The sequence below is a fragment of the Entelurus aequoreus genome, linkage group LG25 (genome assembly GCF_033978785.1).
Source record: "Entelurus aequoreus isolate RoL-2023_Sb linkage group LG25, RoL_Eaeq_v1.1, whole genome shotgun sequence".
Lineage (NCBI taxonomy): Eukaryota > Metazoa > Chordata > Actinopteri > Syngnathiformes > Syngnathidae > Entelurus > Entelurus aequoreus.
Window position 1 is genome coordinate 40976093 of NC_084755.1, and position 26192 is coordinate 41002284.

The 26192-nt window shown below is 36.9% G+C and overlaps 1 protein-coding gene across 3 annotated transcripts in view; it reads right to left on the bottom strand.

Moving 5' to 3' along the window:
* Nucleotides 1-26192, bottom strand: part of LOC133642938 (myosin-10-like) — a 193462-nt gene that overhangs the window by 11760 nt on the left and 155510 nt on the right. For all 3 annotated transcript variants that reach the window (XM_062037362.1, XM_062037363.1, XM_062037361.1), the window contains 14 exons: nt 23030-23167; nt 22836-22959; nt 22597-22768; nt 19249-19461; nt 19044-19188; nt 18311-18517; nt 13590-13694; nt 13373-13525; nt 13066-13314; nt 11023-11235; nt 10728-10940; nt 10505-10666; nt 2778-2906; nt 2627-2715 (listed from right to left, as the gene is read on the bottom strand). In XM_062037362.1, the coding sequence (XP_061893346.1) occupies nt 2627-2715; nt 2778-2906; nt 10505-10666; nt 10728-10940; nt 11023-11235; nt 13066-13314; nt 13373-13525; nt 13590-13694; nt 18311-18517; nt 19044-19188; nt 19249-19461; nt 22597-22768; nt 22836-22959; nt 23030-23167 (2312 nt within the window). The remainder of the gene's footprint in view (nt 1-2626; nt 2716-2777; nt 2907-10504; nt 10667-10727; nt 10941-11022; nt 11236-13065; nt 13315-13372; nt 13526-13589; nt 13695-18310; nt 18518-19043; nt 19189-19248; nt 19462-22596; nt 22769-22835; nt 22960-23029; nt 23168-26192) is intronic.

Sequence of the window (26192 nt, forward strand, 5' to 3'; positions counted from 1 at the left end):
TTTTTGCAAATAATCATTAACTTTACAATTTGATGGCAGCAACACGTGACAAAGAAGTTGGGAAAGGTGGCAATAAATACTGATAAAGTTGAGGAATGCTCATCAAACACTTATTTGGAACATCCCACAGGTGAACAGGCTAATTGGGAACAGGTGGGTGCCATGATTGGGTATAAAAGTAGATTCCATGAAATGCTCAGTCATTCACAAACAAGGATGGGGCGAGGGTCGCCACTTTGTCAACAAATGCCTGAGCAAATTGTTGAACAGTTTAAGAACAACATTTCTCAAGCAGCTATTGCAAGGAATTTAGGGATTTCACCATCTACGCTCCGTAATATCATCAAAGGGTTCAGAGAATGTGGAGAAATCACTGCAGGTAAGCAGCTAAGCCCGTGACCTTCCATCCCTCAGGCTGTACTGCATCAACAAGCCACATCAGTGTGTAAAGGATATCACCACATGGAACACTTCAGAAAACCACTGTCAGTAACTACAGTTGGTCGCTACATCTGTAAGTGCAAGTTAAAACTCTACTATGCAAGGCGAAAACCGTTTATCAACAACACCCAGAAACACTTTGTTGGGCCTGAGCTCATCTAAGATGGACTGATGCAAAGTGGAAAAGTGTTCTGTGGTCTGACGAGTCCACATTTCAAATTGTTTTTGGAAACTGTGGACGTGGTGTCCTCCGGACCAAAGAGGAAAAGAACCATCCGGATTGTTCTAGGGTGAAAGTGTAAAAGGCAGCATGTGTGATGGTATGGGGGTGTATTAGTGGCCAAGACATGGGTAACTTACACATCTGTGAAGGCACCATTAATGCTGAAAGGTACATACAGCTTTTGGAGCAACATATGTTGCCATCCAAGCATGGACGCCCCTGCTTATTTCAGCAAGACAATGCCAAGCCACGTGTTACAACAGCGTGGCGTCATAGTAAAAGAGTGCGGGTACTAGACTGGCCTGCCTGTAGTCCAGACCTGTCTCCCATTGAAAATGTGTGGTGCATTATGAAGCCTAAAATAGCAGAAGGGAGACCCCCGGACTGTTGAACAACTTAAGCTGTACATCAAGCAAGAATGGGAAAGAATTCCACTTCAAAAATGTGTCTCCTCACTTCCCAAACCTTTACTGAGTGTTGTTCAAAGGAAAGGCCATGTAACACAGTGGTGAACATGCCCTTTCCCAACTACTTTGGCACGTGTTGCAGCCATGAAATTCTAAGTTAATGATTATTTGCAAAAAATAAATAAAGTTTATGAGTTAGAACATCAAATATGTTGTCTTTGTAGCATATTCAACTGAATATGGCTTGAAAAGGATTTGCAAATCATTGTATTCTGTTTATATTTACATCTAACACCATTTCCCAACTCATATGGAAACGGGGTTTGTACATACATATACTGTATAAACACATTTACACACACACATACACATACATACATACACACATACATACATACATGCATACATACATACATACATACATATATACATGCATACATACACGCATACATACATACATGCATGCATACATACATACATATATACATGCATACATACATACATACATACATACAGACATACATATATAAATGCATACATACATGCATGCATACATACATATATACATGCATACATACATACATACATATATACATGCATACATACATACACACATACATACATCATATATACATACATACATACATACATATATACATGCATACATACATACACACATACATACATCATATATACATACATACATACATACAGACATACATACATACATGCATACATACATGCATGCATACATACATATATACATGCATACATACATACATACATACATATATACATGCATACATACATACACACATACATACATCATATATACATACATGCATACATACATACATACACACATATATACATACATACATACATACATACATACATACATACATACATATATACATGCATACATACACACATACATACATGCATACATACATGCTTTCTGCCCCTGGTAGAAAACAGCTGGGTTTTTTTCATCTTAAGAACGTAGCCACCCGTCCTCTCTCAGGCTAACACGGAGATGCTAATGCATGCTTCCCCCCCCCCCCGTCCTTTAGACTATTGTAACGCTCCTTAGTCTTCCCAAAAAGAACATCTACATTTATTAGAAAAGTCAGGCGTGCTGACGAGGACCAAGGGCGGGCGCAGATTACACCAGTTTTAAAGTTGCCGCATTCGCTCCCTGTCCGCTTCAGAGTCCATTTTAACGTTCCATTATCCGTTTTTAAAGGTCTATCCGACCTGCTTTCATCCGATCAACCCTCACGGACCCTGAGGGCCTTTTAGCGTTACCAAATACCAGAACAAAGACCCCTGCGGAAGAGTCTGCCGGAGAGCATTTTTTAAAAAAGTCTTCAGGCTTTTTATTGATCATCTTAAACTCTTATGGTTTTCAAGGATTATTTGATCCTAATGAATAATATTACTAGGATTATTCTCTCAATGTTTGTATTCACTTGTCAATGTGATATTTTAATGTTGACATATATGTGATCATTAATTGGAGATGTTCTCCAGCCACCAACAAGAAGGAACTCACTTCCCAGACGCGCTGTTGGAGATCTCGTCCTGGAGCTCGTCTCGTTCTTGCTCGGCGTGCCGTCGTCCTCTCTCTGACGCCGCCAGGTCCTGCAGAGTCACACAAAACCTTGGCAATGTTCCCGTCCCACGTGGTGGAGAGGGTGGTGTACCTCGTGCAGCTGCAGGACCTCCGCCTCCAGACTCTTCAGCTTCTTCTCACTCTCCTTGGCCAGCGCAAAGACATCATCCCGGGAAGCCCGGGCGTCCTCCAGTTCCCTCTGGTAGTCCTTGGTCTGGGCCTGGAGGAGATGCCAGGTGAGCGTGGCCATGGCCATAGGGTAATTTGTATTTGCTTTTTCAATGTGTATTTTACTTCTGTTTTAAATGTTATTTTTTAGTTTGTCCTTTGCCTCTATTTATTTGTGGTGTACAGCCCTTTGTTCTTCAACTGTGGTTGTTTTTAAAGGGCTTTAGAAATAAAGTTGGTATGGTATGGTATGGTATGGACAACTGCTCTTTATCCAAAGTATGGCCTTTCTTTAAAACTGTCATTGCTCAAAAAAATAATAATAAATCAAAATCACTGTTGTTATGAATTATTGACATATTTAGGTCTACAATTAATTCACATCAAATACTGCATTTGGAAATATTTTTTTGGGGAAATTTTGCATATTTTTAGTGTTTGCCATAACAAAAAAAAAACGTCTTTAACAAAAAGGGCAAAAAACAACAACAATTAAAATAGTTTAAAAAAAATAAAAACTAGAGATTTTAAAAGTTGAGAGTAAAAAAATTTAAATAAAATAAATAATAATAATATTACTTTTAACACTTGGATCCCTAAGAATTTTAGTGGAATTTTTTAAATCTGTAATTGCTCCAAAATAATGTTTAATCAAATTCAATATTATAAATTATTGACCTATTTAAGGCTCCAAACACATCAAATATTTCACCCTAAAAATATTTTTGGGGAAATATTGTATATTTTGTTTTTGCACTAAAAAAAACAGGGTTAAAAAAAAATAAATAAAAAAAAAAAAAAAAGGGCATAAACCATAAAAAATAAAAAAAATAAAACTTTATATCAACAAATCTAAAGTTGGTCTAAAGATTTAAGCGTTAACAGTCAAAAAATTAAAATAATATAAATAATAATAATATTATTTTTAACACTTTACAGAGCTGGGATTTTTTTTTAACTGTAATTGCTCAAAAATAATGTTTAATCAAATGAAATGTTATGAATTATTGACCTATTTAAGGCTCCAAACACATCAAATATTTCACTCTAAAAATATTTTTGGGGAAATATTGTATGTTTTGTGTTTGTACTAAAAATACAGGGTTTAAAAAAAAATAAAATACAGTAAAAAAAGGGCATAAACCATAAAAAAGAAAAAAAGAAAACTTCATATCAACAAATCTAAAGTTGGTCTGAAGATTTAAGTGTTAACAGTCTAAAAATTAAAGTAATATATATAATAATATTATTTTTAACACTTTAATGAGCTGGGATTTTTTGGATCCCAAATAATTTTTGTGGACATTTTTTTCAACTGTAATTGCTCAAAAATAATGTTTAATCAAATGAAATGTTATGAATTATTGACCTATTTAAGGCTCCAAACACATCAAATATTTCACCCTAAAAATATTTTGGGGAAAAAAATTGTATATTTTGTGTTTGCACTAAAAAAAACAGGGTTTAAAAAAAAAGAAAAAAAGAAAAAAAAAAAGGGCATAAACCATAAAAAATAAAAAAATAAAACTTTATATCAACAAATCTAAAGTTGGTTTAAAGATATAAGCGTTAACAGTCAAAACATTAAAATAATATAAATGATAATAATATTATTTTTAACACTTTACAGAGCTGGGATTTTTTGGATCCCTAAGAATTTTGGTGGAATTTTTTTTCAACTGTATTTGCTCAAAAATAATGTTTAATCAAATGAAATGTTATGAATTATTGACCTATTTAAGGCTCCAAACACATAAAATATTTCACTCTAAAAATATTTTTGGGGAAATATTGTATGTTTTGTGTTTGTACTAAAAATACAGGGTTTAAAAAAAAAATTTTAAAAAAAAAAAGGGCATAAACCATAAAAAAGAAAAAAAGAAAACTTCATATCAACAAATCTAAAGTTGGTCTAAAGATTTAAGTGTTAACAGTCTAAAAATTAAAATAATATATATAATAATATTATTTTTAACACTTTAATGAGCTGGGATTTTTTAGATCCCAAATAATTTTAGTGGAAATTTTTTTCAACTGTAATTGCTCAAAAATAATGTTTAATCAAATTAAATGTTATGAATTATTGACCTATTTAAGGCTCCAAACACATCAAATATTTCACCCTAAAAATATTTTTGGGAAAATATTGTATATTTTGTGTTTGCACTAAAAAAACAGGGTTTGAAAAAAAAGAAAAAAAGAAAAAAAAAAGGCCATAAACCATAAAAAAAATAAAAATAAAACTTTATTTTAACAAATCTAAAGTTGGTCTAAAGATTTAAGAGTTAACAGTCAAAAAATTTAAATAGTATAAATAATAATAATATTATTTTTAACACTTTAATGAGTTGGGATTTTTTGAATCCCTAAGAATTTTTGTGGAATTTTTTTTCAACTGTAATTGCTCAAAAATAATGTTTAATCAAATGAAATTGTACGAATTATTGACCTATTTAAGGCTCCAAACACATCAAATATTTCACTCTAAAAATATTTTTGGGGAAATATTGTATGTTTTGTGTTTGTACTAAAAATACAATAAAAAAAGGGCATAAACCATAAAAAAGAAAAAAAGAAAACTTCATATCAACAAATCTAAAGTTGGTCTAAAGATTTAAGCGTTAACAGTCTAAAAATTAAAATAATATAAATAATGATAATATTATTTTTAACACTTTAAAGAGCTGGGATTTTTTAGATCCCAAATAATTTTAGTGGAAATTTTTTTCAACTGTAATTGCTCAAAAATAATGTTTAATCAAATGAAATGTTATGAAATATTATTTACCTATTTGAGGCTCCAAACACATCAAATATTTCACCCTAAAAATATTTTTGGGAAAATATTGTATATTTTGTGTTTGCACTAAAAAAACAGGGTTTAAAAAAAAAGAAAAAAAAGAAGAAAAAAAAGGGCATAAACCATAAAAAATAAAAAAATAAAACTTTATATCAACAAATCTAAAGTTGGTTTAAAGACATAAGCGTTAACAGTCAAAAAATTAAAATAATATAAATTATAATAATATTATTTTTAACACTTTACAGAGCTGGGATTTTTTGGATTCCTAAGAATTTTTGTGGAATTTTTTTTCAACTGTAATTGCTCAAAAATAATGTTTAATCAAATGAAATGTTACGAATTATTGACCTATTTAAGGCTCCAAACACATCAAATATTTCACTCTAAAAATATTTTTGGGGAAATATTGTATGTTTTGTGTTTGTACTAAAAATACAGGGTTTAAAAAAAAAAAAAAATAAATAAAAAAAGGGCATAAACCATAAAAAAATTAAAAATAAAACTTCATATCAACAAATCTAAAGTTGGTCTAAAGATTTAAGTGTTAACAGTCTAAAAATAAAAATAATATATATAATAATATTATTTTTAACACTTTAATGAGCTGGGATTTTTTGGATCCCAAATAATTTTAGTGGAAATTTTTTTCAACTGTAATTGCTCAAAAATAATGTTTAATCAAATTAAATGTTATGAATTATTGACCTATTTAAGGCTCCAAACACATCAAATATTTCACCCTAAAAATATTTTGGGGAAAATATTGTATATTTTGTGTTTGCACTAAAAAAACAGGGTTTGAAAAAAAAGAAAAAAAGAAAAAAAAAAGGGCATAAACCATCAAAAATAAAAAAAATAAAACTTTATATCAACAAATCTAAAGTTGGTCTAAAGATTTAAGCGTTAACAGTCAAAAAATTAAAATAATATAAATAATAATAATATTATTTTTAACACCTTACAGAGCTGGGATTTTTTGGATCCCTAAGAATTTTTGTGGAATTTTTTTTCAACTGTAATTGCGCAAAAATAATGTTTAATCAAATGAAATGTTACGAATTATTGACCTATTTAAGGCTCCGAACACATCAAATATTTCACTCTAAAAATATTTTTGGGGAAATATTGTATGTTTTGTGTTTGTACTAAAAATACAGGGTTTAAAAAAAAAAAAAAAAAAAAAAAAAAAAAGGGCATAAACCATAAAAAAGAAAAAAAGAAAACTTCATATCAACAAATCTAAAGTTGGTCTAAAGATTTAAGTGTTAACAGTCTAAAAATTAAAATAATATATATAATAATATTATTTTTAACACTTTAATGAGCTGGGATTTTTTAGATCCCAAATAATTTTAGTGGAAATTTTTTTCAACTGTAATTGCTCAAAAATAATGTTTAATCAAATGAAATGTTATGAATTATTGACCTATTTAAGGCTCAAAACACATCAAATATTTCACCCTAAAAATATTTTGGGGAAAATATTGTATATTTTGTGTTTGCACTAAAAAAAACAGGGTTTGAAAAAAAAGAAAAAAAAAAAAAAAAAAGGCATAAACCATAAAAAATAAAAAAATAAAACTTTATATCAACAAATCTAAAGTTGGTCTGAAGATTTAAGCGTTAACAGTCAAAAAATTTAAATAATATAAATAATAATAATATTATTTTTAACACTTTACAGAGCTGGGATTTTTTGGATCCCTAAGAATTTTTGTGGAATTTTTTTTCAACTAATTGCTGAAAAATAATGTTTAATCAAATGAAATGTTATGAATTATTGACCTATTTAAGGCTCCAAACACATCAAATATTTCACTCTAAAAATATTTTTGGGGAAATATTGTATGTTTTGTGTTTGTACTAAAAAAACAGGGTTTAAAAAAAAAAAGAAAAAAAAAAGGGCATAAACCATAAAAAAGAAAAAAAGAAAACTTCATATCAACAAATCTAAAGTTGGTCTAAAGATTTAAGTGTTAACAGTCAAAAATTAAAATAATATATATAATAATATTATTTTTAACACTTTAATGAGCTGGGATTTTTTAGATCCCAAATAATTTTTGTGGAAATTTTATTCAACTGTAATTGCTCAAAAATAATGTTTAATCAAATGAAATGTTATGAATTATTGACCTATTTAAGGCTCCAAACACATCAAATATTTCACTCTAAAAATATTTTTGGGGAAATATTGTATGTTTTGTGTTTGTACTAAAAATACAGGGTTTAAAAAAAAAATAAAAAAAATAAAAAAAGGGCATAAACCATAAAAAAATTAAAAATAAAACTTCATATCAACAAATCTAAAGTTGGTCTAAAGATTTAAGTGTTAACAGTCTAAAAATAAAAATAATATATATAATAATATTATTTTTAACACTTTAATGAGCTGGGATTTTTTGGATCCCAAATAATTTTAGTGGAAATTTTTTTCAACTGTAATTGCTCAAAAATAATGTTTAATCAAATTAAATGTTATGAATTATTGACCTATTTAAGGCTCCAAACACATCAAATATTTCACCCTAAAAATATTTTGGGGAAAATATTGTATATTTTGTGTTTGCACTAAAAAAAACAGGGTTTGAAAAAAAAGAAAAAAAGAAAAAAAAAAGGGCATAAACCATCAAAAATAAAAAAAATAAAACTTTATATCAACAAATCTAAAGTTGGTCTAAAGATTTAAGCGTTAACAGTCAAAAAATTAAAATAATATAAATAATAATAATATTATTTTTAACACCTTACAGAGCTGGGATTTTTTGGATCCCTAAGAATTTTTGTGGAATTTTTTTTCAACTGTAATTGCGCAAAAATAATGTTTAATCAAATGAAATGTTACGAATTATTGACCTATTTAAGGCTCCGAACACATCAAATATTTCACTCTAAAAATATTTTTGGGGAAATATTGTATGTTTTGTGTTTGTACTAAAAATACAGGGTTTAAAAAAAAAAAAAAAAAAAAAAAAAAAAAGGGCATAAACCATAAAAAAGAAAAAAAGAAAACTTCATATCAACAAATCTAAAGTTGGTCTAAAGATTTAAGTGTTAACAGTCTAAAAATTAAAATAATATATATAATAATATTATTTTTAACACTTTAATGAGCTGGGATTTTTTAGATCCCAAATAATTTTAGTGGAAATTTTTTTCAACTGTAATTGCTCAAAAATAATGTTTAATCAAATGAAATGTTATGAATTATTGACCTATTTAAGGCTCAAAACACATCAAATATTTCACCCTAAAAATATTTTGGGGAAAATATTGTATATTTTGTGTTTGCACTAAAAAAAACAGGGTTTGAAAAAAAAGAAAAAAAAAAAAAAAAAAGGCATAAACCATAAAAAATAAAAAAATAAAACTTTATATCAACAAATCTAAAGTTGGTCTGAAGATTTAAGCGTTAACAGTCAAAAAATTTAAATAATATAAATAATAATAATATTATTTTTAACACTTTACAGAGCTGGGATTTTTTGGATCCCTAAGAATTTTTGTGGAATTTTTTTTCAACTAATTGCTGAAAAATAATGTTTAATCAAATGAAATGTTATGAATTATTGACCTATTTAAGGCTCCAAACACATCAAATATTTCACTCTAAAAATATTTTTGGGGAAATATTGTATGTTTTGTGTTTGTACTAAAAAAACAGGGTTTAAAAAAAAAAAGAAAAAAAAAAGGGCATAAACCATAAAAAAGAAAAAAAGAAAACTTCATATCAACAAATCTAAAGTTGGTCTAAAGATTTAAGTGTTAACAGTCAAAAATTAAAATAATATATATAATAATATTATTTTTAACACTTTAATGAGCTGGGATTTTTTAGATCCCAAATAATTTTTGTGGAAATTTTATTCAACTGTAATTGCTCAAAAATAATGTTTAATCAAATGAAATGTTATGAATTATTGACCTATTTAAGGCTCCAAACACATCAAATATTTCACCCTAAAAATATTTTGGGGAAATATTGTATATTTTGTGTTTGCACTAAAAAAAACAGGGTTTAAAAAAAAAGAAAAAAAAAAAAAAAAAGGCATAAACCATAAAAAATAAAAAAATAAAACTTTATATCAACAAATCTAAAGTTGGTCTGAAGATTTAAGCGTTAACAGTCAAAAAATTAAAAAAATATAAATAATAATATTATTTTTAACACTTTAATGAGTTGGGATTTTTTGGATCCCTAAGAATTTTTGTGGAATTTTTTTTCAACTGTAATTGCTCAAAAATAATTTTTAATCAAATGAAATTTTACGAATTATTGACCTATTTAAGGCTCCAAACACATCAAATATTTCACTCTAAAAATATTTTGGGGGAAATATTGTATGTTTTGTGTTTGTACTAAAAATACAGGGTTAAAAAAAAAAAAAAAAAAAAAAAAAAAGGGCATAAACCATAAAAAAGAAAACTTCATATCAACAAATCTAAAGTTCGTCTGAAGATTTAAGCGTTAACAGTCAAAAAATTTAAATAATATAAATAATAATAATATTATTTTTAACACTTTAATGAGCTGGGATTTTTTGGATCCCTAAGAATTTTAGTGGAAATGTTTTGCAACTGTAATTGTTATGAATTATTGACCTATTTAAGGCTCCAATCACATAATAAATATTTTTAGGGAAAATATTGCAAGTTTTGTGTTTGCCAGACAAAAAACAAAAAAAATAAATACAACTTTATATCGAAGGAGCTTAAGTTGATCTCCAGATTTAAGCGTTGAAAAAAAAAAAAATATATAGGACTTAGTTTCAAGACAGACCCTTCTGGGACCAAACTTGAGGAGCCCAGAAGGTCAAATGAGGACCAGGTGTGGTCCCTCCTCTCACCTGTAACTTGCGCAGCTGCTTGATGGCTTCGTCCCGCCCCTTGCCGGCTCCTTGGATCTGCCCCTCCACGTCCTTCAGGTCCATCTCCAGCTTCTTCTTGGCGGCCACGGCCAAAGCTTTCTGCTTCCTCTCGTCCTCCAGCTCCGCCTCCATCTCCCGCACCTGAGGGGGAGGAGCCAAGTCAAGGCGCTGTGCCAGCGGCGGACGGAGAGAGAGGCGGCACCTGCTTGACCAGCGCCCTCTTCTTCTCCTCGTTCTGCTCGTCCTTGGCCTGCAGGTCCCGCTCGTACTGGGCCTTGGTGGCCTGCATGTTGACCTCCAGGCGCAGCTTGGCGTCCTCCGTGCCCTGCAGCTCGTCCTCCAGCTCCTCCAGCTGGGTCTTCATCTCCTCCAGCTGCTGCTCCAGAGTGCGCTTGGACTTCTCCAGCTCGTGCACCTTGGTCCCACAGCCGGGCAAACAGAGGTCAGCACGAGACCGACACACGCCGGGGGTGTTTTAGCGCCGCGAAAAGGCTCACGTTCTTGCCGACGTCGTCCTTGGAGTTCATCAGGTCCTCCATTTCGCCACGGAGCTGCTTGTTGGCCCGCTCCAGCTCCTCCTTGGCCTCCAGAGCCTCGTCCAGCGCTCTGGTCACGGACAGAGCTTTGGTCTCCTTGTCCCTCGCCTCGGCCTCGGCCCGGTCACGCTCGTCCGCGTAGCGGGCCGAGATGCTCTTCTCCTCGGCTAGCATCTGCAGAGGAAAAAGATTGATTTACTGATACCGTAGGTATCGATAGTGTCGACATCTGGATCGATAATGTCAGAATAACTGTTTGTAAGTTATCACACAACTTGTTTGCTAAAAAAAGTTGGATATGAGGGCCAGAATAGAACAGACAAGCTATTGTAATGTCTGTTCGCGGAAAAACTAAATCCTAATCTACGATTTGACTCCCTGGAATGGCCTTGATGCAACAAGAGCAGCAGGCTGTTCTGAAAACATCCCCCCGAGGACTCCTCAATGATGGACGCTTTTGACCTCCCTCCCTCCTCAACGACACCTGGAGTCGAACTTTTGCTTGCATGCAGAACGGCCCCAGGCCTATGGACACTACATCAACACACCCAAGACAATGGGCATATACACACACACACCCCCACCCCCACGCCACGCCTTCACCACCGTTTGATTCCCCTTCGGGGTGATGGACGGCTGGCAGCGTTTCATAGCAGCAGTCGACCTCCAGGGCCCCAACTCCCTCCCCCACCTCTGTTGCGAGTTGTCGTGATTATTTGTAACATGTTTATGTGTGCATGGCATGGAGGTTTTTTCCCACTCCAGACTGGGCCCCCTTAGGAGCCCAGTCTAGATTGTATTTTTTTACTCATCTTCTTCCACAGCGTTTGACCTTTTTCCCATCTTTTACGTGGCGACCCATCAGCGTTCCTGTTCTGTAACCCTGTACACTGTTTGTTTGTCTCATCTTGAACGGTTTTGTGCTGAAAACAAAGTTTTGTTGTACTTGTGCAATGACAATAAAGTCCTATGAGTTCAGGTTGCCCTGCGTGAAGACAAAAGCTGTCTCTGATCTTATCAAGCAAAAGGCAGACGGCTCATAAACCTCCACTGTGTGCGATGGAATGCGGTTTCTCAGATCTTGGACAGCCACAGCAAGGACCTTATCGTGACCCGAAATCTACAAGCAGAGAGGGGGAAAACCTGACACCGCTCCAAGCACCTTTTTGTTTGAACTGTTTATGACCCAGTGCAGCTGTTTATGACCCCTCCCCTTAGAAGCAGCTGCAGCTATGTAACCAGGGAATGCCTTAATAAAGGAGGAGGCGTGGAGCTTCCTCCTCAGAGCGGTGGGGTGACGCTGTACGAGGGTGCAGGTCCACACGCGCTCTCCTCATGAGCTAAATTGGATCCTGTTTCTGTTTGATTCCTTGCTTCTTGTCTTGTTTAATAGATAGTTCGGTGTTTGAACCTGACAGATCACCTCTACTTTACACTGAAGCTAGCGGTTCGTTTGTTTTGTGTAGCGTGCTTAGCCTTTTCCTTTCCTCTCTTCCTCCAGTGCTAATGCTACTTGGAAGAATCTTGGCTAATTTTCCCGCCGGGGTGGAGAGGATCTCGGAAGCGGCTTCGCACTGTGGATAGTTCACCGGAAGTCATGCAACTTTGTGCGACATAAAAACGTACTGTAGGTCTGGATACGTTTCGCCTCATTCCTGTGAGAACCCTGCGTGGGACTGAAGCGTTAAGGAGTGGGGCGTGGTTCATTAGTCCGGGACTAGCTGCAGTGTGCTCAAACAACCACCGGGTTGCATGTGTGAGCCGGAAATACTCTCTCATCTCTTTGGGACTTATCGGGTCTTCACATCAAGAAGAGCATTCTTCACCTGCGCTTGAAGCCAGGGACCAGGCAGAAAGTAACCCAGACCTTCCATAAACCTGCATCCCTTTTTGAAGGACTCTTTCACGCGAGTACAATCTTGAGCGTGTCAACACTCGGACGCGACACAATCCCCAACCCTAACCCTCTAACCCTAACCAAAACCTAACCCTATTTCAACTGACCTGGTCAAACTTCTTTTGTTTCTTCTCCAGGCTGGACACGGTCTGCCTCTGGTGATCCAGGTCAACGGTCAGGTCATCCAGCTCCTGCTGCAGACGGGTCTTGGTCTTCTCCATCTTCTCAAAAGCCATGGTCTTCTCCTCCAGACGCTGGGCCGACAGCTCAGCGTCCTTCAGCAGCTTCTTCTTGGCCTCCTCCAGACCATCGACGGTCCCGGCGTGCTCCTCCAGCTTCTTCTTGCTCTCCGAGAGCTGCGAACAGAAGAGGAAGTCAAACGGAGAGGCCGACGGGGAGACGCGGGAGACCTACCTGAGCCTGGAGGAGCAGCAACTGCTTGTCCAGGTTTTTGCGAGCCGCCTCGTCCTCCTCCTGCTGCTCCTGGAGGGCGTTCTTCTCCTCCTCCAGCTGCCGCGTGCGGCTGCTGATGTTCAGTTTCTGGCGAGTCTCCTCCTGGAGAAGCTCCTACGGGAAAATATCGAGTTAGCACGTCGATAGTTGGGAACCCAGAGAACTGAACTTGGAGAACCTGCGTGTCCTGGAGTTGGCTTTCCAGTCCAGCAACGTCTTTTGTCATCTTGATGCCTTTTCTCTCGGCGTCCTCCAGCATGGCCGACACGTTGTCCAGCTCGGTCTGTACGAGGACATGGTCGGTGTAAGACAACTGACTTTGACTTCATGAAGAACTTGCCATTGGCACCGAAATGTGCTCTTCAGTAACTGACACTGACCAAAGATTCAGTGTCAGTTACTGAATCTTTGGTCAGCAACTGACCAAAGATTAAGAACTACAATTTGCAATTCTGGTAGGAATTACGTGGGAATGGCCTTGATGCGTGAGCCGGCAAACCGCCTGAGAGGAAGTGAAATGCTTGAATATCCAGGGTGAGTGGAGTGTGTGGATGTTGGGACTGTTGGAATCCGGTGAGAAATGTGGGATATGGAGAGGTTTGTATATTGCCCATTCATTATCAATAGGGGGGGGGTCATTCCTGGTAATTCCAGGTAATCAGGGAACTTTTAGAACCGAGAAACATGCTGGCTTAAATATCCAGAGTGAGTGGAGTGTGTGGATGTTGGGACTGTTGGAATTTGGTGAGAAATGTCGGATATGGAGAGGTGTGTATATTGCCCATAGGTGGTAATTCCGGGTAATCAGGGAATTTCAGAACCGAGAAACTTGCTAGCTTGAATGTCCAGGTTGAGTGGAGTGTGTGGGTGTTGGAACGGTTCAAATCGGATGAAAAATGTGGGATATGGAGAGGTTGGTGTATTGCCCATTCATTATCAATAGGTGGGAGTTCCTGGTAATTCCGAGTAATCAGGGAATTTCAGAACCAAGAAACTTGCTGGCTTGAATGCCCAGGGTGAGTGGAGAGTGTGTATGTTGGAACGGTTCGAATTGGATGAAAAATGTGGGATATGGAGAGGTTTGTATCTTGCCCATTCATTATCAATAGGGGGGGATTCCTGGTAATCAGGGGATTTTCAGAACCGAGAAACATGCTGGCTTGAATGTCCAAAGTGAGTGGAGTGTGTGGATGTTGGAACTGTTGGGATCCAGTGAGAAATGTGGGATTTGGAGAGGTTTGTATATTGCCCATTCATTATCAATAGGGGAGGGGGTAATTCCTGGTAATTCCAGGTAATCAGGGAACTTTTAGAACCGAGAAACATGCTGGCTTAAATATCCAGGGTGAGTGGAGTGTGTGGATGTTGGAATTCGGTGAGAAATGTCGGATATGGAGAGGTGTGTATATTGCCCATAGGTGGTCATTCCTGGTAATTCCGGGTAATCAGGGAATTTCAGAACCGAGAAACTTGCTAGCTTGAATGTCCAGGTTGAGTGGAGTGTGTGGGTGTTGGAACGGTTCAAATCGGATGAAAAATGTGGCATATGGAGAGGTTTGTATATTGCCCATTCATTATCAATAGGGGGGGATTCCTGGTAATCAGGGGATATTAAGAACCGAGAAACATGCTGGCTTGAATGTCCAGGGTGAGTGGAGTGTGTGGATGTTGGAACTGTTGGAATCCAGTGAGAAATGTGGGATTTGATTTGGAGAGGTTTGTATATTGCCCATTCATTATCAATAGGGGGGGGGGGGTGGGGTGGGGGGTCATTCCTGGTACTTCCAGGTAATCAGGGAACTTTTAGAACCGAGAAACATGCTGGCTTAAATATCCAGAGTGAGTGGAGTGTGTGGATGTTGGGACTGTTGGAATTCGGTGAGAAATGTCGGATATGGAGAGGTGTGTATATTGCCCATAGGTGGTAATTCCGGGTAATCAGGGAATTTCAGAACCGAGAAACTTGCTAGCTTGAATGCCGAGGGTGAGTGGAGAGTGTGTGGGTGTTGGAACGGTTCAAATCGGATGAAAAATGTGGGATATGGAGAGGTTTGTATATTGCCCATTCATTATCAATAGGGGGGGATTCCTGGTAATCAGGGGATATTAAGAACCGAGAAACATGCTGGCTTGAATGTCCAGGGTGAGTGGAGTGTGTTGATGTTGGAACTGTTGGGATCCAGTGAGAAATGTTGGATTTGGAGAGGTTTGTATATTGGCTATTCATTATCAATAGGGGGGGTCATTCCTGGTAATTCCAGGTAATCAGGGAACTTTTAGAACCGAGAAACATGCTGGCTTAAATATCCAGGGTGAGTGGAGTGTGTGGATGTTGGGAAAAGTCGGATATGGAGAGGTGTGTATATTGCCCATAGGTGGTCATTCCTGGTAATTCCGGGTAATCAGGGAATTTCAGAACCGAGAAACTTGCTAGCTTGAATGTCCAGGTTGAGTGGAGTGTGTGGGTGTTGGAACGGTTCAAATCGGATGAAAAATGTGGGATATGGAGAGGTTTGTATATTGCCCATTCATCATCAATAAGGGGGGATTCCTGGTAATCAGGGGATTTTCAGAACCGAGAAACATGCTGGCTTGAATGTCCAGGGTGAGTGGAGTGTGTGGATGTTGGGACTGTTGGAATCCGGTGAGAAATGTGGGATGTGGTGTAAATTGTAAAATGGCCATTCATTGTCAATGGGGAGAAAATTACTGGAAATTCTGGAAAACCGGGAATTTTGGGACAGGGAAAACCTGTCTTTTGGTCGATATATGTGAAGAGCAGTGTGGGTGGATGGTTGAAAGGTCGGATTCGGGTTTAAAAATTCCGCAACATTTTGGAGAATTTAGGGCATTGTAGAACTATGAATACATTTATACATTTCAAAGGGATTTTCCTGAAAATTTGGGATTTTGGGGAAAACCGTGGATTTTTTAAAATATTGATACCATCACAATTGTCCTAGATGATATGAGTGGGTTTGTGTTGGAATTTTTGAAATCGGTTAAAAAATGTTGACGTAGTAGCAGTTTGAAATGAAATGGGTATTTCGGAATTCCTGGACTTTCGGGAAAACCGGGAATTTGTAGGGGAAAAAAGATAACTTTTGTTGTCCCAGCTAACTAAGAGGAATGTTTTGAAGGTGGAACGGTCAAAAACGGTTGAAAAATGTGGACTGTGAAAACTTCCAACAAATAGGTGAAAATAGGGCTTTGGAAATCCGTGAATTCCTGGAATTTTTATAACTAATAGTTTGATTGTCCAAGGTGAGTGGAGTGTGTGGATGTTGGAACGGTTCCAATCGGATGAGAAATGTGGGATATGCAGTAGATTGTATATTTCATATTCATTGTCAATGGGGAGAAAATTACAGGAAAGATCCGGGAAAAACGGGAATTTGGGGAAAGGAAAAACATGTTTTGTGTCGATATATAGGAATAGTAGTGGGTGGATGGTTGAAAAGTCGGACTTGGGACTAAAAATGGCGCACAATTTTGAGAATTTAGGGCATTGTAGAACTATGAATACATCCATTAATTTTAAAGGGAATTTCCTGAAAATTTGGGAATTCGGGGAAAACCGGGAATTTTAGAAAATATTGATACTAGCACAATGGTCCTAGATGATGTGAATGGGTTGGTCTTGGAATTTTTGGTATCGGTTAAAAAATGCTGACATAGTAACAGTTTGATTTGAAATGAGTGTTTCGGAATTCCTGGTGTTTCGGGAAAACTGGGAAATTGGGAAAAAAAAACAGAGATAAAGTTTGTTGTCCCAACTAAAAGGAATGTTTTGAAGATGGAACGGTCAAAAACGGTTGAAAAATGTGGACTTCTTTCCAAGAAGAGGTGAAAATAGGGCTTTGGAAAACCATGAATTCCTGGAATTTTTTTTAACTAATAGTTTGATTGTCCGAGGTGAGTGGAGTGTGTGGATGTTGGAACGGTTCCAATCAGATGAGAAATGTGGGATATGCAGTAGATTGTATATTTCCCATTCATTATCAATAGGGGGGAATTCCTGGTAATTCTGGGTAATCAGGGAATTTTCCGAACCGGGAAACATGCTGGCTTGAATGTCCAGGGTGAGTGGAGTGTGTGGATGTTGGAACTGTTCAAATCAGAGGAGAAATGTGGGATATGGAGTATATTGTATAATGCCCATTCGTTGTCAACGGGGAGAAAATTACTGGAAATTTCGGAAAACCGGGAGTTTTGGGAAAGGAAAAACATGTTTTGCGTTGATATATGGGAAGAGTAGTGGGTGGATGGTTGAAAAGTCGGACTTGGGTCTAAAAATGGCGCACAGTTTTGAGAATGTAGGGCATTGTAGAACTATAAATATGTCCATTTATTTCAAAGACAATTTCCTGAAAATTTGGGAATTTGGGGAAAACTGGGAATTTTTTGAAAATATTGATACCAGCACGATTGTCCAAGATGATATTAATGGGTTGGTGTTGGAATTTTTGGAATCGGTTAGAAAAATGCTGACGTAGTAACAGTTTGATTTGAAATGGGTGTTTCGGAATTCCTGGAATTTTGGGAAAACCGGGAATTTGAAAAAAAAAAAAAAAAAAAGATAACGTTTTAAGAAATAGGTGAAAATAGGGCTTTGGAAAAACCGTGAATTCCTGGAATTTTTCTAACTAATAGTCTGATTGTCCAGGGTGAGTGGAGTGCTCTGAATTTTTTTATACTGTATTTCTATACTGGGACAAGCTGTAGAAAATGGATGAATGGCTGCGTTGTGTGGATTTCCTTGTGTATTCCCCACGACGAGGGTGAGTCCATAATGCGCTAAATGGCCGACCGAATGATTTTGTGAGCGCGTTTGATTTAACGTAAACAAGGTGTCCGGTACTTTCAAAAGAGGTTTGTCAGAAAGTGAAAGTACGTCACCTGCAGCTTGTGCGCACGCTCCGTTAGCTCCGCCTTGCTGCGCTCCCCCTCGCCGACCCTGGCCGTCACTTCCTGCAGCTGCGCCTCCAGTTTCTTCCTCTTGTGTTCCGACTCGGTCTTGGCCTGCTGAAGGTTCTTCACGTCCCCCACCAGCTCCTTGTTGGCACTCTCCTGGCTCTGCTTGGTCTTCTCCAGGTTGGCTTTGAACTACAGGTAGCAGCAGAACACGGGACAGGTGTGTCACAATAATTGTATACAAGTTACCACACAATTTGTTAGCTTGCAGTTGAGGTTGCCCTGGTTACTACCCACTGGTGCTTACAAAGCTGTTTTTGATCTTATCAAGCAAAAGGTGGACAGCTTGTAAATCTCAACTGTGTGCGACGGAATGCACCGTAGAGGTGTCGGTTTCTCCGATCTGGACAGAGAGGGGGCAAACCTGACACCGCTCCAAGCACCTTTGGTTTGAACTGTTTATGACCCAGTGCAGCTGCTGCATAATGAGACTCCTCCCCGTAGAAGCAGCTGCAGCTATGTAATCAGGGAATGCCCAAATAAATGGGGAGGCGTGGAACTTTTTCCTCAGAGCGTGTGGCGACACTGTACGAGGGTGCAGTTCCACACACTCTCCTCATGAGCTAAATTGAATCCTTGCTTCTTGTCCTGTTTAATAGATGTCGGCGTTTGGACCTGACGGGTGTTGCTAGGCTACGTCTTCTTGAAGGGGCCTCACCCTCTTGGCCTGCTCCAGCTGCTCGGACAGTTCTTCCAAGGACGTGGCGTGCCTCTGTCGCATCTCCTGGATTTGAGCCTCGTGGGTTTTGGTCTCCTCCTCGATGGCCTTCTTCAGTTCTGCCACTTCCTGCTCACGCTTGGTCCTGGAAAGGCCAGAAGAGTCAGAATCATGTCACGTGACACCTCGCCTGCACACGTCATACCTCAGCTCCTGTTGAGCAGCGGTCGTGTCCAGCGTGTCCTCCAGTTCGGTCTTCAGAGCCTCCAGCTCTTCGCTCAGATCTCTTTTCAGCTTGTCGGCCTTGTTCCTGGCCTGTTTCTCAGACTCCAGGTCCTCCTGCACCTCGCACAGCTGGGCCTGCAGCTCCCGCACTTGCTTCAGAGCATTGTTCTTATGGTTGACCTCATCTTCTCCCCTGGCAACAATCAAGCAACAAGGTCTCAGAGCAAAAACCTAGACCAAAAACCTTGGGACTATTCCTCCATTATTTGAACAAATTCATCAATCGATTAGTAAAATAAATGATAGCTGCAGCCCTGATTGAACTATAATGACAGCTACTATTATTAATTATTAGTATTATAATACTGTTGGTAATAATAAAACATACTAATAATCGTATTTTTATATTATTATTATTATTCATTGTTTTTATAATGATAATGACGGTAATAATACATCATAATAACGATCTTTTATTTTTATATATTATTATCATTATTATTAATTATGTTAATGACGTAATAATAAATCATAATAATTATCTTTTATTTTTTATATAGTATTATCGTTGTTATAATGATAAGGATGGTAATTATAAAACATACCATTTATCTTATATTTTTATATATTATTATTATTATTAATTATTATTATATTAATGACGATAATTAAATCCTAATTCATCTAATTTCCCCTCTGGAATTAATAAAGTATTATCTAACCTAATTATCATCATGTATTTTTTACATATTATTATTATCGTTATTATTATTATCATGATAATGACATAATCATTTAAAAAAAAAACCACGATAACTATACAACAATAACAATAAAAATATCAAATACCATATAATAATTCAAATAATTTTAATAATGATGGTAATAATAACACATACTAATTATATTTTATATGTATATATTACTATGATCATTATTATTAATTGTTATGTTAATGATGTAATAATAAATAATAATAATTATATTTAATTTTTATATAGTATTATCATTATTATAATGATAATGCAACAAGGTCTCAGAGCAAAAACCTAGACCAAAAACCTTAGGACTATTCCTCCATTATTTGAACAAATTCATCAATCGATCAATCGATTAGTAAAATAAATGATAGCATTGTTTTTATAATGATAATGACGGTAATAATACATCATAATAACGATCTTTTATTTTTATATATTATTATCATTATTATTAATTATGTTAATGACGTAATAATAAATCATAATAATTATCTTTTATTTTTTATATAGTATTATCATTATTATATTGATAAGGATGGTAATTATAAAACATACCATTTATCTTATATTTTTATATATTATTATTATTAATTATTAGTATATTAATGACGATAATTAAATCCTAATTTATCTAATTTCCCCTTGGAATTAATAAAGTATTATCTAATCTAATTATCATCATTTATTTTTTACATATTATTATTATCGTTATTATTATTATCATGATAATGACATAATCATTTAAAAAAACAAAACACGATAACTATACAACAATAACAATAAAAATATCAAATACCATATAATAATTCAAATCATTTTAATAATGATGGTAATAATAACACATACTAATTATATTTTATATGTATATATTACTATGATCATTATTATTAATTGTTATGTTAATGACGTAATAATAAATACAAATAGTTATATAGAATTTTTATATAGTATTATCACTATTATAATGATAATGTAACAAGGCCAACAACCTTGGGACTATTCCTCCATTATTTGAACAAATTCATCGATAGATCAATCGATTAGCAAAACAAAAGATAGCTGCAGCCCTGATTTAATTATAATGATAATTATTAATTAATATTATTATAGTACTGGTGGTGAAAATAAAACATACTAATTATCTTATTTTTATATTATTATTATTATTCATTGTTTTTATAATGATAATGACGGTAATAATACATCATAATAATGATCTTTTATTTGTATATATTATCATTATTATTAATTATGTTAATGACGTAATAATAAATCATAATAATTATCTTCTACTTTTGATATAGTATTATCGTTATTATAATGACAAGGATAGTAATTATAAAACATACCATTTATCTTATATTTGTATATATTATTATTATTATTATTATTAATTGTTATTATATTAATGACGATAATTAAATCCTAATTTATCTAATTTCCCCTCGGGGATTAATAAAGTACTATCTAATCTAATTATCATCATTTATTTTTTACATATTATTATTATCGTTATTATTATTATCATGATAATGACATAATTTTTTAAAAACACCACAATAACAGTACAACAATAGCTAGCGGCTAACGTCCATCCACAGTGATTTAGCTACTTCTAAATCACTAATCCTGACCTCCGTGGCGACAAATAAAGTACGTTTCTTACAAGTATCATTATCACTGGAGGACGAGGAATAGCTAAACATGCTTCACTACACACCGTAGGAGGATACAATAGCTCACCGGCGTCACAATGTAAACAAATGCCATGGGTGGATCTACACCTGACATCCACTGTAATGATACCAAGTACAAGAGCGTATATAGTCGATACTACTATGATAATATCGATATTCTTTATCGTCACAAAATCTTTTTTCCTTTTTTTTAACACTCATATTATGTTTATAAACTCAGGAAATACGTCCCTGGACACATGAGGACTTTGAATATGACCAATGTATGATCCTGTAACTACTTGGTATCGGATCCATACCTAAATGTGTGGTATCATCCAAAACTAATGTCAAGTATCAAAGAAGAGAAGAATAAGTGATTATTACATTTGAACAGAAGTGTAGATAGAACATGTTCAAACAGAAAATAAGCAGATATTAACAGTAAATGAACAAGTGGATTAATAATCAATTTTTACAGTTTGTCCCTCATAATGTGTACAAAATAATAGGTGTATAAATGACACAATATGTTACTGCAGACTAATTAGGAGTCTTTGTTTGTTTACTTACTACTAAAAGACAAGTTGTCTAGTATGTTCACTATTTTATTTAAGGACTAAAGTACAATAATAAACATATGTTTCATGTACACTAACATTTGTTGTTACAATAAAGACAATAATGACATTTTTTGTGTTCCCCTTTATTTAGAAAAGTATCAAATTTGTGGTGCGCAGGCCCATAATTTGTGTGGGCCCGTAGTTTGTGATTTGTGGTACCGAGACAACCCCAGTCTCGCCCAAGGACACAACGGCCGTGACTAGGATGGCGGAAACTGGAATCGAACCAGGAACCCTCAGTTCTATGTTTCGGTTGATCTTCCTGTACCTGGTCTGAAGCAGTTGCTGCTCCTCTTCTTTCTTCACCATTTGACCCTTGCACTCCTCTATCTGGACCTGGAGCTCCGTGATCTGGTCCTGCAAGTCCGAGGTCTCGGCGTCCAGCTTCCTCTTGGACTTCTCCAGCTCCTGACGGGTCTTCTCCTCCTTCTTCAGCCGCTCTGGATCACACAGTGGAGGTGTTACAGTTTTAGGTTTCGACGTGAGAAAAGGCGCCACCGGTCTTACCCTCCAAGTCCACCATCATGATCTCTTGCTTGTTCTTGACCTTGCCCAGGTTCTTGGCCTTGTCCTCCTCCTCGGCAAGCATGAGGGTCATCTCGTTGATCCGATCCTCCATCAGTTTCTTTTCCTGAGGAAGGCAGGGAGAAGCTTTTTGTAAGAATTGACCATGAAGTGAACTTCGAGACCTCGGTTCTTACCTTGGCAGACTTGGAGTTCTGGTCCTCCAACAGCAAAATGTTCTCTTCATATTTCTTGGTTTTGGCTTCAACTGTCACTTTCTCCAGCTGCAACTTCTGCCTTGCACCTTCTTCCTCGTCCAGCTGCTCCTCCAGGTCCTGCACAGCAAGGCTTCCTTTTAAACAACTAACATTCCACAACGTGCTACAGTCCTGGTCCGTGATAGGTTCTGGATCTGAGCGAGTAGGGAAGCATTTATTATCGTCCATTTTGATAAATAGAGCCTAAAAAAACTGTTTAGGTTTTTCAATACCTTGAAAGCTTTTCAGACATGAAATAACACCTTTTTAATCTAATATAGAAACACTGCCTGAGGCTGACCAATCAGTGGACACGATACTGAACGCTCTGGTCTCCTGTCAACTGGAGTACTTACATCTTTACATTAGTCAGCATTTGATGGGGCTTGAAAACGCTCAATTTAGTCCCCGAAAATTTGTAGACACAAAAAAAATCTGCTATGTGGTGAGTTTGCACCACAACTGTATTTATTCTGGCACCACAAGGCAGTCAGTCTGCAAAGGTATAGCGGAGGGTTGCTTGATCACTTACAAAACTCAATTCCCCGTCATTTGTCCACTAATTAGAATGTATCTAATTGGGACGTACAATCATTTCAATTAACATTTAAAACACTGCTTTGCTGTCAAAATCAGTGGTCTCAAAGTCACCGCCCGGGGGCCATATGTGGCACCACAGGCCCACAGGCCCATACTTTGTGGCTCCGCAGGCCCATGATTTGTGGTTTTTGGCCCACAGGCCCATGATTTGTGATTTGTGGCCCTGCAGGCCCATAATTTGTGATTTGTGGCCTTCAGGCCCTTGATTTGTGGCCCGCAGGCCCATAGTTTGTGGCTCTGCAGGTCCATACTTTGTGGCTCCGCAGGCCCATGATTTGTGGCCCTGCAGGCCCATGATTTGTGATTTGTGGCCTTCAGGCCCATGATTTGTGATTTGTGGCCCTGCAGGCCCATACTTTGTGTTTTGTGGCCTTCAGGCCCATGATTTGTGGCCCGCAGGCCCATAGTTTGTGGCTCTGCAGGCCCATACTTTGTGGCTCCGCAGGCCCATGATTTGTGATTTGTGGCCTTCAGGCCCATGATTTGTGTCCCGCAGGCCCATAGTTTGTGGCTCTGCAGGCCCATGATTTGTGACCCCCAGGCCCATAGTTTGTGACTTGTATCCGAAGGCCCATCATTTGTGATCTGTAGACTGCCGGCCCATAATTTGCGATTTGTGGTACATAAGCCCATACTTTGTATGGGCCCATGATTTGTGATCCGCATGCCCATGATTTGTGAATTGTATCCGAAGGCCCATCATTTGTGAAACGCAGGCCCATCACTTGTGATTTAAAAACCCGCAGGCCCATCATTTGTGACTTGTATCCGAAGGCCCATAATTTGTGATCTGTAGACTGCCGGTCCATAATTTATGATTTGTGGTACATAAGCCCATACTTTGTAGGGGCCCATAATTTGTGGTCCACAGGCCCATGATTTGTGACCCGCAGGCCCATGATTTGTGATTTGTGTCCGAAGTCCCATCATTTGTGCACCGCAGGCCCATCACTTGTGATTTAAAATTTGCAGGACCATCATTTGTGACTTGTATCTGAAGGCCCATATTTTGTGATTTGTACACCAGCAGGCCCATAATTTGGGATCTGTGGACTGCCGGCCCATGATTTGTGGGCCACAGGCCCATAATTTGTGATTTGTGGGTCCGCAGACCCATGATTTGTGATCCGCAGGCCCATCATTTGTGACTTGAATCCGAAGGCCCATATTTTCTGACTTGCACCTCACAGGCCCATAATTTGTGATTTGTGGCCCACAGGCCCATAATTTGTGATTTGTGGGTCCGCAGACCCATGATTTGTGATCCGCAGGCCCATCATTTGTGACTTGAATCCGAAGGCCCATATTTTCTGACTTGCACCTCACAGGCCCATAATTTGTGGCCCACAGGCCCATGATTTGTGATTTTTGGCCTGCAGGCCCATGATTTGTGGCCCTCAGGCCCATGATTTGTGATCCACAGGCCCATGATTTGTGATCCGCAGGCCCATGATTTGTGACCGCAGGCCCATCACTTGTGATTTAAAAAATCCGCAGGCCCATCATTTGTGACTTGAACCCGAAGGCCCATATTTTCTGACTTGCACCCCACAGGCCCATAATTTGTGATTTGTGGCCCACAGGCCCATCATTTGTGATTTTTGGCCTGCAGGCCCATGATTTGTGGCCCTCAGGCCCATGATTTATGGCCCACAGGCCCATGATTTGTGAACCGCAGGCCCATCACTTGTGATTTAAAAATCCGCAGGCCCATCATTTGTGACTTGTATCCGAAGGCCCATATTTTGTGATTTGTACCCTGCAGGCCCATAATTTGGGATCTGTGGACTGCCGGCCCGTAATTTGTGATTTGTGGCCCACAGGCCCATCATTTGTGTGTGTCCATAATTTGTGGTCTACAGGCCCATAATTGACCTTTACTTTAGTTAACAGTTTAGTGTATTTGCAGCCATTTGTAATGCCTCTGAACATGATATTTAAAGGCCTTGATTGGATCAAAATGCATGTAATGACTGAATATTTTTCAAAGACACGTGAAAACCTGGAAGAGCGATGTTGTCCAACATGCTTGTCAAACTGTGCTACGTGGACTACATCTAGTGGGAATTACAAGTCAATAAAGTGCATCCGGAAAGTATTTGTAGGAAAAGCTTTTTCCCCCCCACCTTTTGTTATGTTACTGCTTTATTCCAGAATGGAGTACATTCATTTTTGTCCTCAAAATTCTACACACAATACCCCATAATGGGAATGTGAAAAAGTTGGAAATGTTTTTTTGCAACTGTATCAGAAATAAAGTACTAACAAAATAACATGTAGATAAGTAATGACAGTCTTTGCTCAATACTTTGTTGATGCACCTTTGGCAGCAATTCCAGCCTCAAGTCTTTTTGAATATCTTTGGGCACTTTCTCTCCTTCTTCTTTGCAGCGCCTCTCAAGCTCCATCAGGTTGGATGGGAAGGATGTCTCTGTACTTTGTATTTTAGTCTTTAAAAATGTGCTAAATGAAGAAAATAATACATTGTCACACTGTCATTATG